The 13,607-nt window shown below is 43.1% G+C and overlaps 1 protein-coding gene across 1 annotated transcript; it reads right to left on the reverse strand.

Moving 5' to 3' along the window:
* Positions 1–6,882: 6,882 nt before the first annotated feature.
* On the reverse strand, positions 6,883–13,556 carry MBLAC2 (metallo-beta-lactamase domain containing 2). Its single transcript, XM_040579229.1, is given in 3 exon segments — positions 6,883–10,448; positions 13,041–13,282; positions 13,284–13,556. Coding segments are annotated over 3 exon segments (831 nt in total). The 5' UTR covers positions 13,487–13,556; the 3' UTR covers positions 6,883–10,062.
* Between the last annotated feature and the right edge of the window lie 51 nt (positions 13,557–13,607).

A 13,607-nucleotide genomic window follows, 5' to 3' on the forward strand; every position in this document is an offset into this window, starting at 1 on the left:
TTGGTAGGTGTGCTCAAGACACATTTTTCCTGAACAGTCAAGCAGAGGAGTTTTGTTTGGCTGGCTGTTCATACTACCTCTGGTCCGCAGATCAAGTATGCAGAAGCACTGTAAGAAGTTGGTGATTGACCTTTGTTAACAGATGGTAGCTTTGTAACTAAAAACACAAATTACTGGCAGGTTTGACCCTCAACCTGTGCTTTAGTGAGATTTTTGGTTAGAGGTTTTTGATTGCACTCCTTGCTGTTCGCATGTCTGCAGTTGGATGCATTCATCTGAGTAATTGTGTGTTTGCCTTTGGATCTGTGTTTTTTCCCAGTTCGAAGCAGGGAGTTGGGCACAGGTCCTGAATGCACATCTTGGGGCTCTGTGCTGGTAGCTCTGCAGTCAGTCCGTGCTGGTCACATCAAGGCAGTAGGTACTGCATAGTAAATAAACAAGCAGATATACCCACAAAATAATTATTTGTGCTTCATACAACATACTCGCATGGCCAGAGAGGAAAGGAGAGCATTAACTGAATGGTGAGAATGCTCAAAATGGAGCATGGGGGAGTAGTCCTGAAGGCACCAACAGCCCTGAATTGCTCTGCCTCACCTGGGACCCCCACCCACACCGTCTGTGCATGTTGGTCCTGTAGCTCCGCCTAGAGGCCCTTGGTCCTTCTGTGAGCTGTGTTGGAGATAGACCTGCCCTCATGCTGTGTGCTGCTGTTGCTGACTGACTGGCTGGACTTCATCGCCTGGCCTTGAACTTGAGTAATCACCTTGCAGTTGTGTGACAGTGACTGGGCAGCAGTCACTGGGCTGCTGACAGCTCTGGTTACCATCACTATCCCTGCAGTCCATGTGGAGGTTGCTATCCCTGCCTGTGTTACGGTTGCCCTTGGCTTCCGCCTTGTCCTCTCATGGAGCACCCCTGTCCTTGGCTTCTCCCTGGCAAGTAGACTCAAATACCTGATGCTGAACAAACCTTAGGGTATTCTTCCACAAACTGGAGATCCAAATTTGGATCTCTATTTCTAAACTTAGAAGATAAGCTATCGAATTGGCTTCTTGCCTCCAAGGTCAGTGAGCTTGCCCTGACTTTAATGGGAAGAGTTGCATGGCTGACTGAGCCCTTTCCTCTACCCTTTAGTTACTTAACACACATACAGCTCTCCCCTTTTGTGTTTCCTGCTGGCTGTGAATTCTGCCTCTAGGTGCTTATGTGCTTCACTGAAGAAGTGTGAGCAAATCCTCCTGCAGTGGTTTCAGCTAGTAGAGGTAGGACTCGTCGCTCTTCTGTTGGTCCTCCACAGTGTTTCCAGAAGGGAGCACCCAGCTAGGTCTGTGGTAACTGCTTCCCATGCCTAACCTGGTTAGGTGACCATTGAAGGTAGGTTTGAAATTATAAGGGCGAGTAGGGGCCACAAAATCCACAGGAATAGGTACACCCCCTACGTTCTCTGCGTCTATATTTGATTATTCCCAACCACTCTCATTTGCAAGTGTCGGGAGGGAGAGTGACTTACCATTTACAGTCCTCAGTCTTTGTAGTGATATTACACTTTGCACTATACTGTTAAGATCTTCAGGGCAGAAGAACTCCAAGCAGATCATTCCCTAGTGCAGCCTGTGCTGTTCTTAATGAGATGCTATGGCATAAGCTCTGCTCCAGAAACCAAAATGCCGCTGTTTGTAAATTTAGTAAACTGGCAGTAGTGCTCGTATTGCACATGAAATGGAGATGCCAGGAGTTCAAAACTGAAAGGACAGGCTCAAATAGTAATAGCTAGAAATAAATGCTTGATTGTAGGGGTATCATAGCTTGTGACTCACAAACCCTTACATTTTCAAAGCTGGCTGGACCCCTTCTAAAATCACCTCTTAACAGAGTGGTTAAATTAGAATATCACTAGCATGTTCCTCATGCTATTTATCAGCAGCTGAATAAGGAAAATAATTGTTTAGTTGTGAGGAATATTTGAGGGCTTTATTATTAGCTTTTAATTCAGCTTTTAATTAATTTTCAAACTCGTCTGTTGCTCTATGAAAGCCATTTGCGGGGCTGTCTGCCAGCCATATCTTCCCCTTGAGTGAATAGGTTTCCTTTTCCCTTCCTAATTTTATTAGTATTTGAAGCCATTCTACTGTTCCCCTGTCCCAAGTTGAACTTGAGGGTGTAGGAGGTTGCAGACCTCATGCTGGCTGTTCAAAATCAGATCAAATATCAGAACTTTCTGATGTAAAGCAACAAGCTGCTTTGTCAATGAAATTAATTAAAAAAAATTAAAGGGTTAGTTTTGTTTAGGCACATTTCATGGAATTTTAAGAGTTGTTTGTTCATGTCACTGTTAGAGCAAATCGTATGGCACAAAATCAGTGTGAAAATGTAAAGCCATATTAAAAATATAACATGTCCTTCCCAATTTGATGATTGGAAATGTACTCCTGTGTACATCTGAGTCAAACTGTTGGGAAGTACCTTACTCTAGCTCTGGTACAGTCATGGAAGTGTTGGCGAGGGAACCCTCCTGAGCCTTTCTCCCTGTGTCAGGGTTCTTTTTCCCATGCTTTTTAATTGCTGTTAAATGCCTCGTAACCTTCCCAGGGCACTGTTGGGGACATGTGGGAACACACAGAAAGTCATTAAATTGGTGGGATTAGCCTGTCCAATAAAAGCTGAGTAGTTGGAGGCAATCTGCTGAAGGTGGTTTTAGATAGCACAGCAAAAGCAAAGAGCAGTTCTATAACACTGTTGTTTCTACTTTAATCTATAATCATGCAGTGAAGCCTGTTCTTTTATTTTCATGGTAAATTTCAATGCTTTTTTTTTGTGCAGAGAGATGTAGTCTCTGGTGGCCCCCTTTCTCTGTGTTCCTGCTTTCCGCACAGCAAAGCACAGCCTTTATGTACCCTGTAGAAGCATTAACTGGCTTTGAGGCATGATTATGCTACACAAAGCAACACAGTGTTAATGTATAAGCTCGTAGTAAAGTGATTTAAGATCACACTAGAGTGGTCTGGGCTACTTGTGTGCCTCAGAGGTGCATAATTAGACAAGATTGCTTTCTGCCTAGCGTGGATATCCCTGTGCTGCACCACTACATGCAGTGTAAATATAAGCTAACATGTTTTTACCAGCAAAACCCCTCTGTAATATTTAGCTTCAAATACTGTTACATTTAAAGTAAAACCTAATGAGTGCTTTCTGATTGCATTTCAATTGTATCTGTTTTTGTGCTTCCTAATTCAATTTGGAAGCGAGAGGACCAAAGAATTAGTTTTGGATGAAATCTGGTTGAATTTTTAGAGTTACTGCTTAATGACTTCAGTAATACATACATTAATAACTTGAACAATAACTTGAAACAGTGTTGGTTGAATTCTTAGACCTAGATTTAAGTTAAATATTCATAATTCTTCCTTTGCCATATATTTTTCCACTCTTCTCTCCCTCCCTCTTTCCTAACAGTTCTCTGGTTTTGTTTTCTTTTGCTACAGATGTCTGCTCCTAAAAGGCATGGTGTTATGCTAGACACCGTTCTAAAGCTCATTGGGAGCTCTGCTGTATAGCATCCTACAGTGTAGGATTTAACAGTAAGAATGCTTTTTTTGTTTTTCCTGTCCCTGAGAAGGTTCTTTATAGCATAAACATCCCATGTTTCATGCATAGTGTCATGATGACAAATAGAGGTGTTCACTGATGTAAAAATAAAATGAGATGCAGTAGCACTGAAGTAATTAAAATGACTGTTTTGTTTCCATGTGCATTAGAAAGATGATTACAAAGACCCTGTACTCAACCGAGATAGGTACCTCACAACATAGCATCTATTGCAAAATACAAGTTGTACTTGAATATGACAGAAACAATGCAACACATTCATAGTTGCTGTAAATAAAAATTTTATGTTACTGGTAAGAAAACTGGAATCAGATCGTATGCACAGCAGTATGAAAAATAGAATTTTACATTTTTAAACTTAAATTCAAAGTGCCAAAGAATGACCCAAAACACTGATTGCTGTAAATAAATTCTTTCTACCTGACCGGAGTATAGGCTGCATGTGAGATGAAGGCATAGCGAAAGAAAGGTAGGAGGCAGCCTGAAGTCTGTTCTTACTTACGCAAGGGTACCCTGTGTGACTAAAGCAGCTGCCTCGTGCTATGTAGCTTTCTTCTCCACCTGGTAAGCTACAAGGACAACTGTGTTTACCATCTGCACAGAAGCTACAAGCAGAGTAATGAGCATGATGGAAGACAGGATCAGAATATCAGAATTCAAAATCATGTTGATAACTTGATTAGGTGGTCTGGAATCAGTGATACAAACAATGAAGACAAGTTGACTGCTTTATTTCATAGGAGAAAACTCAAATGCAGAAATGCAATATGGGAAGTAAGTGGATAGAAAATATCATTACAGAACAGAAGTTGGAGATTACAAGGGACCAGAAGTATGAATCATAGAATCATAGCATCATTTAGGTTGGAAAAGACATTGAAGATCATAAAGTCCAACCATTAACCTAGGGATATGATGTATTAGGAAGGGTGCAGACATATAAGGCAAGGATGGACCTGTTCTGTTGTGCTTGGTGCTGGTGAAGCTTGAGTGGCATACTGTTTTGCAGAGCACAGTTTAAGGCAGGAATAAAGAAACTGGAAAGATCTGGAGGGAAAAAAAAGGGAAATTACATCTTTCCTTATATAGCATGTTTTTAAGCTTAAGGTGGCTGACCGGTAACAGTTTTCTGCTATGTAAAAACTCTGATGGACACTCATCCAAGAATAACAGCTTGGTCTGTAGAAAAGGGTAACCTGGACTGAATATGAAGACGACTGTAAGCTGATCAATAAGGCACTGTGGAATGATGTGTATGGCTGCCAGTGGGCCCCAGGGCTGCCCATTCTCTGTTGGGTTTCTCATGTTGTGCTCCAGACCCCGTGTTCCAGAGATGGCCCGTCTCAGATACCGTGAAGCAAAATAAGCTATTTCTCAGCATGAGGAAGAGGGGAAGAAAGGTTGATGGGGGGCATAGATGGAAGACTGGGAATATATGAGGAAGCAGCAGCAGGGGATGTGGGACAAAGAGAAAAGTTGGTAACATACCAGAAACATGAGGCAGTTGAGGGACCAGAAAGTGATGGAAAACAGGAAGAAGGGGGGGCAGGCAGACCTGGGAATCTAATTTTAAGCAAACATTGTGCTTCTCTGCATGAAGATGGTGCTAGGTGACCCCAAAATTGTCTTGTCTTATCCCTCTATTTCTTACTTGTCTGCAAAGAAGTGCAATTAAGCATTTGATCTCTCATTTGCAAGCCAAACCTCTCCCTGTATCTGCTGACTACCAATGAAAAACATTCATTCTTGTTGCTAGAAAAATGTGCCGTATCATATCTGATGTCAAACCCAATTATTTTCACAGTACATGTAACAAACTTTGTCCAGCTTGGTGGCAAACCTATTTATTGAGAAAGGAGTACTGACAGTGACGGATTTTGCTCACACCTTGTGTTCCTGGTACTACTCCTTCAAACACCAGGACAGGAGGTGAAGTGCTTGTGAGTGTGGCACCAAAATCTTTTTGTCCTGTGCTGTGATGATACAGTGCTGCTAGCTCTTGATGTGCATCTGAACTTATTATCAACCCCAGAAGACAGAGAAAGGCTTTGCATTTCCTTCATGCGGATGGAAGTTGTAGGTTGCCACATTTTATAAACTCAGATCTGTCTCACTCCCACTAGAAGTTACCTTGTTCCTAGACGTGTAATGGACAATCATCAATACACAGTTGTCCAGCACTTTGAAATGATGACACTCAATCAGCTGGGTTAATCACAATTGTTGGTTGGCTTGTATGGTTAAAGACTCCTCTGCATCACCAAAAAGGACAGGCACAGGGCTGTGTGTGGAACCCCAGTAACATAATCTGAGAGGAGCCCCTCGGCTGGCTGCTCCCAAACTGATTTTTTTTGTATTTAGATAAAACCAACATTGTAATATTTTTAAATTATTGTCACTTAATTGCCTTATTTCCCTCATAAAATCATCTTATTTCTACTTGTATTTGCCTTCAAATTCTGTTCACATCACCCCATAAAATTCAAAATTTAACAAGGTCAACTAGTTTTGAAAATAAGATTGTATTTGTGCTAACGTGCAAAGAGAATGGCTTGAAGATTGCACCTTGAAATGAACCCCTGAGAGGAAAACCAATGCATCGTATTAACCGAACTACCAGATATCCTTAAAGTCTGGTCATCACCTGTCTGGAAGGAAGCCTATCTTCATTGTTAAATGACCAGGTACATTTCACCTTCTTCACTGGTTCTTGGTTTTATACAGGTACATTTCTTTCCTGCTGGTTTTTATGACAGTAGCTCCTTTTGTTATTCCTGGACCAACTTCCACTAAACTTCTACTATTTATCTACTAATAAGGAGCCTTATCTTTTACCAGAAACCAGACAGCAAGTATGCTAGGTGGTATTTCCAGCTCCAGTTACATGCTGAACAGAAACTATGTGACCACTTTTGTTTCAAGTACAGTAAACAACAGCCACTGGCTGTGTCTTGTGTGGAAATAATAATCTGTGTAACCCCAAGCTGAAACTGACCCCCAAATACATGTTTCCATAACATCCGTGTTTTCTGTGTGCGAATTCTATTGAAAACCCAATTCTGATTTGTGTTAAAATGTGGGGGGTTTTTTCCCCCAAGAAGTACCCAGTCATGGTTTTATATAAGCTTTGCAGCATCTACGATACATAAATATTTCTAATGCAGTCTCTTGCTTAGAAGCGTAAGAAACACTGCTAGGAACTTCAAAAGATTGTACCATTTAGAATGAAGAAGTGCTTCTCTTGAAAAATACCTAAAAATTATCACTGAACTGTACAGGAGTATAACTTTTTTTATTATGATTATTGACATAAAATTATTTTTTTATTTGTAAGTTGTTGTTTAATATCACAAAAGTCTTGACAGATTACAGAGCAAAACTTGCCATCCAATTTGCCAGTTCCTGAAAACTGAATTAACATAAATTTAATTTTACAAATAAATCAACACAGATCTAAATGCCCAAGATGTTACAATATTTAAACTTACAATATGTGTTTTAAATATTTAAATCAAGTAGTGTTAAAAGAACACTGTCAAACTCTTCTGACTAAAACTTGGTAATTCTTAACAAAAATAGCCATTTTTTTATACTTAAAACATATCATTTACGTAGGAGTAAATTTCTTAGAATACAAAAATAATTTTGAGACCCTCAAAAGCTACTTTCAACTAGATTATGACAGCAGTTTACTAACATGCTCCATTTTAGGCTATGTTCAGGTAAAGCTCAATTCAGAGCTAGAAAATTATTTCCTAGATTTTGGTCAAGGAAAAAAGCCTTGGCAATTGCTGTTACCTGTATATACTTGATGGACTTAAGCATGGCTTAACAGGGCCTTTTGTCAGTGATCTGGGCATTTAAGGATCTTGTGGCTGATACTGAGCACAGACATAAACAAAAATGATGGAGGGCGTCTTTCCTTTTGAATTGGCATGCCAGTGAGCCTTCTCTTAGCAGCTCAGCTTTTACAATACAGTAAAATCTTGCTATAGGGCTTCTAACAGTGGATCAAATAAACAAACCAATGGTGGTTTAACACAAAAAAAATGCTAATTCAGTGTGATCTGAGGCTCCTGATGAACATTTGCAAAATTTTAGCAACTGGCATATGTATTAGCAGGCTTCGTGACAGAAGAGGTCTCTCTGTCTGCATTGTTGCACAGGGTTATCACCAGGGCTCCTACACTTCACAAAAGCACAGAGCAAGATTACCACTGGTGTTACACCACAGATGGCTAATTTGAAGGAATCCAGTTACTGCTGGGTAACCTGTGACACCATGGCTTCATCCGGATAACTGGCATAATCTCCAGTAACACGTATTTCTTCAGCCATTCTGACTTTCCTGCTTGCCACCTCAGATCTGTGGTTGCCCATGGTGAACCCTTGGCTACCAAGAACGTGATCTGAACTGCTATGTAACAGCAGGATGCATCAGCAGGCTAAAAAGGAAAACCACGCTGTGGAGTTTGTTCTCGGCCTCTTCACTGAATGGCTTCCCAGGCTAACCTTTTGTATTTCTTCCTCTGGCCAAATGAGACCAAGATAAAAAGCTCTTGGCTTCATTTATTACCGAAGTCTGTCACTGAGTAAACACTCCTCATGTAATACACTGATGTACTTGCATTCCTCCAAAAAAGAGACTATGACCTGAGTGGTAACAGGTCTTACAAGTGCTGCGTTGCTGCACCTGACCTGACCGCTCACAGTTTTACTTCAGTTTGGAGATAGGCACTGCTAACAAGAACTAGGCACATCACAACCTATCAGTCAGTACAAATCCTGGTGAAAAACGTATTCAACAGTAAAGGCAGGAGTGCAGTAATCTGTGAAAGGAGAAAAGCATTACGTAAAATATTCTCTTTCATAATTTTTAGACAGATGGTTTTTATTTTACAACTGTTTTTTTCACCAGGATTTACACCTAATAAGGGTATCAACTTCCACTCCCCCATGCCTTAAAGAGAGCCCAGACTGTGGGCTCCTATTCTCTTGGGTATGATGAGAGGGAGGAAAAGCTTCCTCATGAAGTGAAAGCTAAACAAATAAAGTTAAACTGCACTGAAGTTTGGGAAAAACATTTGCATTCCTTTTCAGGAAAGTATTTATGCCTACGTACAAAAATAACCTCAGACAGTGTCCTTTTAAAAAAGTTAAATATGTATATACTGTTAGAATAATTACACAAACTAACCATTTCAACAGCTTTTAAGTATCACACATTCCATTTCGATAAGCAAGTTACAACGTCATTTATCATTTCTCAATGTGTTCAACTTTTTTTTGGAACAGATAAACGCAATGCACTTTTCATAAAAACCACACGCACCAAACGCTTCATAAACAAACAGTAAACAGTTTAAATTACATTCACTTTGTGGTAACAAGCATACTGGCTGTTTAATCCAGCACCTGCAGTAGCACAAGGTTATGCTAAGCCCCCATCCCCTGTCACAAAGCATTAACAAGTTACAATCCAGTCACATAAAAATACTCTTAAACACAAATAAAGCCTTTAGCTTGTCACAATCCAGTTCTCTCAAATTTAAAGAACAACATACTAATAATTATCTTTTTTATGAGCTCATCAGAAAAAACACAAACACATCAAGCAAGGGCTCAATCCACTTTGCACAGGCTAGTCTAACACATTAAACCTAACAAGCACACCTATAAGCAAAACAGTTCCCTAGCTGACGGTGAGAGTGCTCTTTCTTGCTCCTCTGTCATGATGCAGGCATTCCCTGCACCGCACCAAGACGCATGAAAGCCTCAACAGTCCATCTGCTCTTGGATCCGCATCAAAAGCTTTTTGGGTAAGCTGATGTATCTATACCTTCTAGCTTGGAAGTCTGGTCTACAGCATTTACATAGGTTAGCCGTGTCAGACAGCTACTTTGCAAAGATGCAGGCAATGAGGGGTGCAGCAGACAGCAAGCAGCAGGTGACAAAATAGCTGTGGAATGGCCCTTAACTGTTTCTGTCCACCCAGTCCTGTGCAGGTGTTGCTCTTAGTTTGACCTAATGGTGCTGTTCCCCACAAACACCAGGTCTTAGCACAAGTTCAGTTAGGCCAAAACCTGAGCAGGAGCTGAGTGAACAGTCATAAGCCTAGTGCTACATCAACAAGGTTTCAGGCTTGAAAACCTCTCATTTTGGCACATATGCGTCTGTCAGAAATGTAACAAAAATAAACCAATATTTCAATCACAGTACATGTGCAAACATGTCCTGAAAAAATAGAAGAATGGTAGCTTTGGTTGAAGCTACTAGCTTATGCACTTTTTATAAAAATAGGAATAAAGTAGGCAAAAATAGGGAGAATTTTTGCAGTTTATTTGTATCAATTTGCCAGCTCCTTAATAATACATACTGCTTTTGCTTGTATCAACACTTTCACAAGCCATGTGGTTTTTCAGCAGGGAATAGATCACACAAAACGTACTGTCACTACGAAGTGACTCTTGAATTTGTAATGCGAAGTGCTATACTCGCAATGGATCTCATGGCACAAGTAGAAACCTTGTGACAAACTCCAGCTTGCGAAATGTAGTTGGAAGCTAACCGATACAGCCTTTCTGCCCCAAATATGTTAAAGTGCCCAGGCAGTACCTTCTCCACCAGACCTCTGTCCACTAACTCCATGAGGCGCTGGCAGCTTGCAACATAGTCACTTACTCTGCTGTAGGGAAGCCAGTCAATCATGGATCCATCGTACACCACGTCACCGCTGAACAGAATCTTCCGGTCTTTGTCGTGTAAGCAAATACTGCCTCTTGAATGACCAGGCATGTGCATGACAGTAAGCTGTCGGTCTCCAAGGCTGATCACATCCCCTGCAAACAATGTTACAGGAAAACGTATGTATTTATCACGTATATTAAACACCACAGAGAATACAACCTAACCATACGCTGAGAGTTTGTCCATACCATATATCCACAACAACAGCAGTGGGAGATTTATTTTCTTGGTGACTGAAGACGTCTTCAGTCTTTCAGTGTCTTTCAGACAGAGACATCTGAAACACACACTTGCCAAAAGGGTATTTTCCAATGATAATTAACACAGGCTTCAGCTGTATTAATTGCATCTATTCCCACCTTAATAAACTAAACAATGTGAAAACAAACGTGATAGGATAAAATGGGAAACAAACAGAACACATCTAACCCAGGTCTCCTTTGAAAGTTTACAAAGTAAGTATCTCACAATTTATTACAATTTTACCCTCGTTTAATTTGCCAGAATTATACTCCTACTACTTCTGAAAGGCAAAAGCACGGAACATAAATTGCTAGAGGAAACCAAGACTGGCCTCCATACACTGTCTTCATCTCATTCAATCAGATATACAAAAGCAGAACTTTCTTAACATTAGGTCATTGTTTTGCCAGCTTAAATGTGAATGCCTTTTCATTGCATTAGCCACTGAAGAGGTACTTTCAGCAGAAAGTCAGTCTAGGGATGGAGAACAGGCGAAGTAAGTCTGCTGTTGATTTCAAATTGTAATGCCAGCTTAATTATAAATGTGCAGACCCCATTAATTGACACGTGGCAAACATGTAAAATTTAGGGCTGTGCAGGGAAAGAAGACCAACATATAAGCAACCTTCTCAGAAGCAGCTGCTTAACAGTATAAGAAAAAGTAAAAGAAATAACATCCAGTACTATTGTAAAATGATGCTTAAAACTGTAATATGCATTTCAAGTTCCAAGGAGAGCAGGAAGATGTTACCAAACCCCTACTGTATAAGAAATCTGAGTCACCTATCTGTCTCACACCAGAGACAGGCATGCCATAAATTTACTCCAGCAAGCCTAAAGGTAGGTGCTTAGGTCTTAAGACAAACTTTTCATGACAGGACCTTTGGTAATGAACTGAAAAGGATTACTGAAAATGCTAGAACAGCATTTGGAAGTCACCGAAGAGCTAACGTCTGATTGCGCTGTACCCAACAGGGGAACGGAGAAGCACCTAGTTTCAAAATTATCAAAGAGAATTTTCAGCCAAATTGTCTTTCAGCAAAGCGTTGGGAAGCCTTGGCAGGAGGAAGAAACAGACTTGACTATTAAACGTACTATGCAGAAAATGCCTGTATTGGTGAATGAAGCCACAGTGGGGGTGATGGAGCAAAGTGTTCCAGCTAGTTTCAAATTGCTCCTGGCACTGAAAAGAATATGAAGAAACAAGACTAGGGCACCCAAAATTTTAAAAAGCTTCCAGAAGCTGAAGGGACAGCTGAAGGAAACTTGCGAGTCTCAGAAGACACAAGTGACTAGAAAAACATTACATGCTAAGGCACAATACAAGTAAATGCAATTTTAGCCAGAGCAGCCAAAATGAAAAGGCATTTGAAAGATCTGGTAAGATTAAAATGTAAACAAATGAAGCAGGCAACGTGCAAGCAAAAGCTTCAGCTTTGGACTGTTAACAGTATTGCCCCTGCCACTTCTTTGTTTTCAGCATTACGGGATATCCCCACCTCACAGCAATTACACATGCACTGAGATGACATTCCATTTCCGCACAGTATGTCGCGGTGAGCCTTATCTTAGAAACTCTGGCGTTACTTTGACAGCAAGCATGCTTGATCTTTTTACAATATTATTTTTTAAAGAAAAAAACCCTTGGACTGCTGCAGATTGACTATATTCAAATGTCACTTCAGGTCTTGTCTGAAGCCTTCAGTAAGTTCAGTCCTGCTTTTCCAAGCACCTATGCAGGATGGCCCAATGCAGCCAAGAAGAGACTTCAGTCCCCTGAAAAAGGTGTCACACGGATGCCAGACAGCTACCCTTTACCTTCTGCTTCACCGTATGGTGCAGTTAGGCTGCCTGTTGCCAAAATAACCTGGTCATTGCTAACCTGCCAGAGACCTGATGGAACTTTTTTACCTGCAACAAGCCACTCCTGTGTTACAGTGACACCAATCCTGTAAAACAAAGCCCGCATTCTTCGCAGCAGGTGTTTCGGTACATCGCTTTGTTCCTTACGCTGCGATGCCTCGATAGAGCAACGAGGGTCACCAGATGCCAGCGCTGGCTGACAGGGCGACATACGGTTAGAAGCCTAAGGCTAGGCCTGGGGTGTTCGATCTCGAATTACTGCGGAGTGCTTCTCGTTTTAAGGAAAATAAACCCCGCGTCAGCAGGCGAGCGCAGGGCAGGTGCCTGCCCCTCGGCCCCGGCCAGGGCGTTCGGAGCCGGCGGGAAGGATTCAACCCGCCGCGCCGGGCGTCCCTCGGGGGCCGGCGGTGGCACAGCCTGGGCGCCACAGAACAATCGGTACCGGTTTAAGGATTACCATACGAGCAGCTGCGTAGGGCGCTGCAGCCCGGGCCTAAAAGCCGCGACCGCGCCGCCCGCCACCAGCGCGCCCGGACCCCGCACACGCGTGTCGCGACACGGCGCGAGACCGCCCTCACCCTCCTGCAGCAGCCGGCTGGGCCGCACCGGCGGGACGCGGAAGTGCCGAGCCCGCCAGCCGGGCCGCGGCGGCCGCGCCACCTCCCGGTCCGACAGCCAGGTGACGGCCTCATAGTTGTCTCCCCTGAGCAGGGCCGCCGCCTCGGCGCTGTGCACCGCCACCTCCTCGAAGTGCTGCAGCCCGCCGGAGTGGTCGAAGTGGACGTGGGTGGCGACGGCCAGCAGCGGCCGCGGCGCGGCCCCCCTCCTGCGGCGCCAGCAGCCCGGAGGCGCGCAGGTAGTCGGGCAGGCTGCGCAGCCCCAGCCCCGCGTCGATCACCACGTCCCGCTGCGAGCCCCGCACCAGCCAGATGTTGGCCCGGTTGCCCGATTCGTAGAAACGTTCTTGGATCCAGAAGATGCCGCCGCCCAGGGGCTTGTGCGCGAACCACTCCAGTGCCGACATGCCCGCCGCTCCTGCGGGACGGGCCCCCTCAGCGCCGCGGCGGGTCCCGGGCCCGGCCCACTGCGGCAGCGGCGGGCGGGGCGCGGCGGCGGGCGGGCGGGCGCCCTGGGGGGGCGGTGAG

Source organism: Falco naumanni, chromosome Z (genome assembly GCF_017639655.2).
Source record: "Falco naumanni isolate bFalNau1 chromosome Z, bFalNau1.pat, whole genome shotgun sequence".
NCBI lineage: Eukaryota > Metazoa > Chordata > Aves > Falconiformes > Falconidae > Falco > Falco naumanni.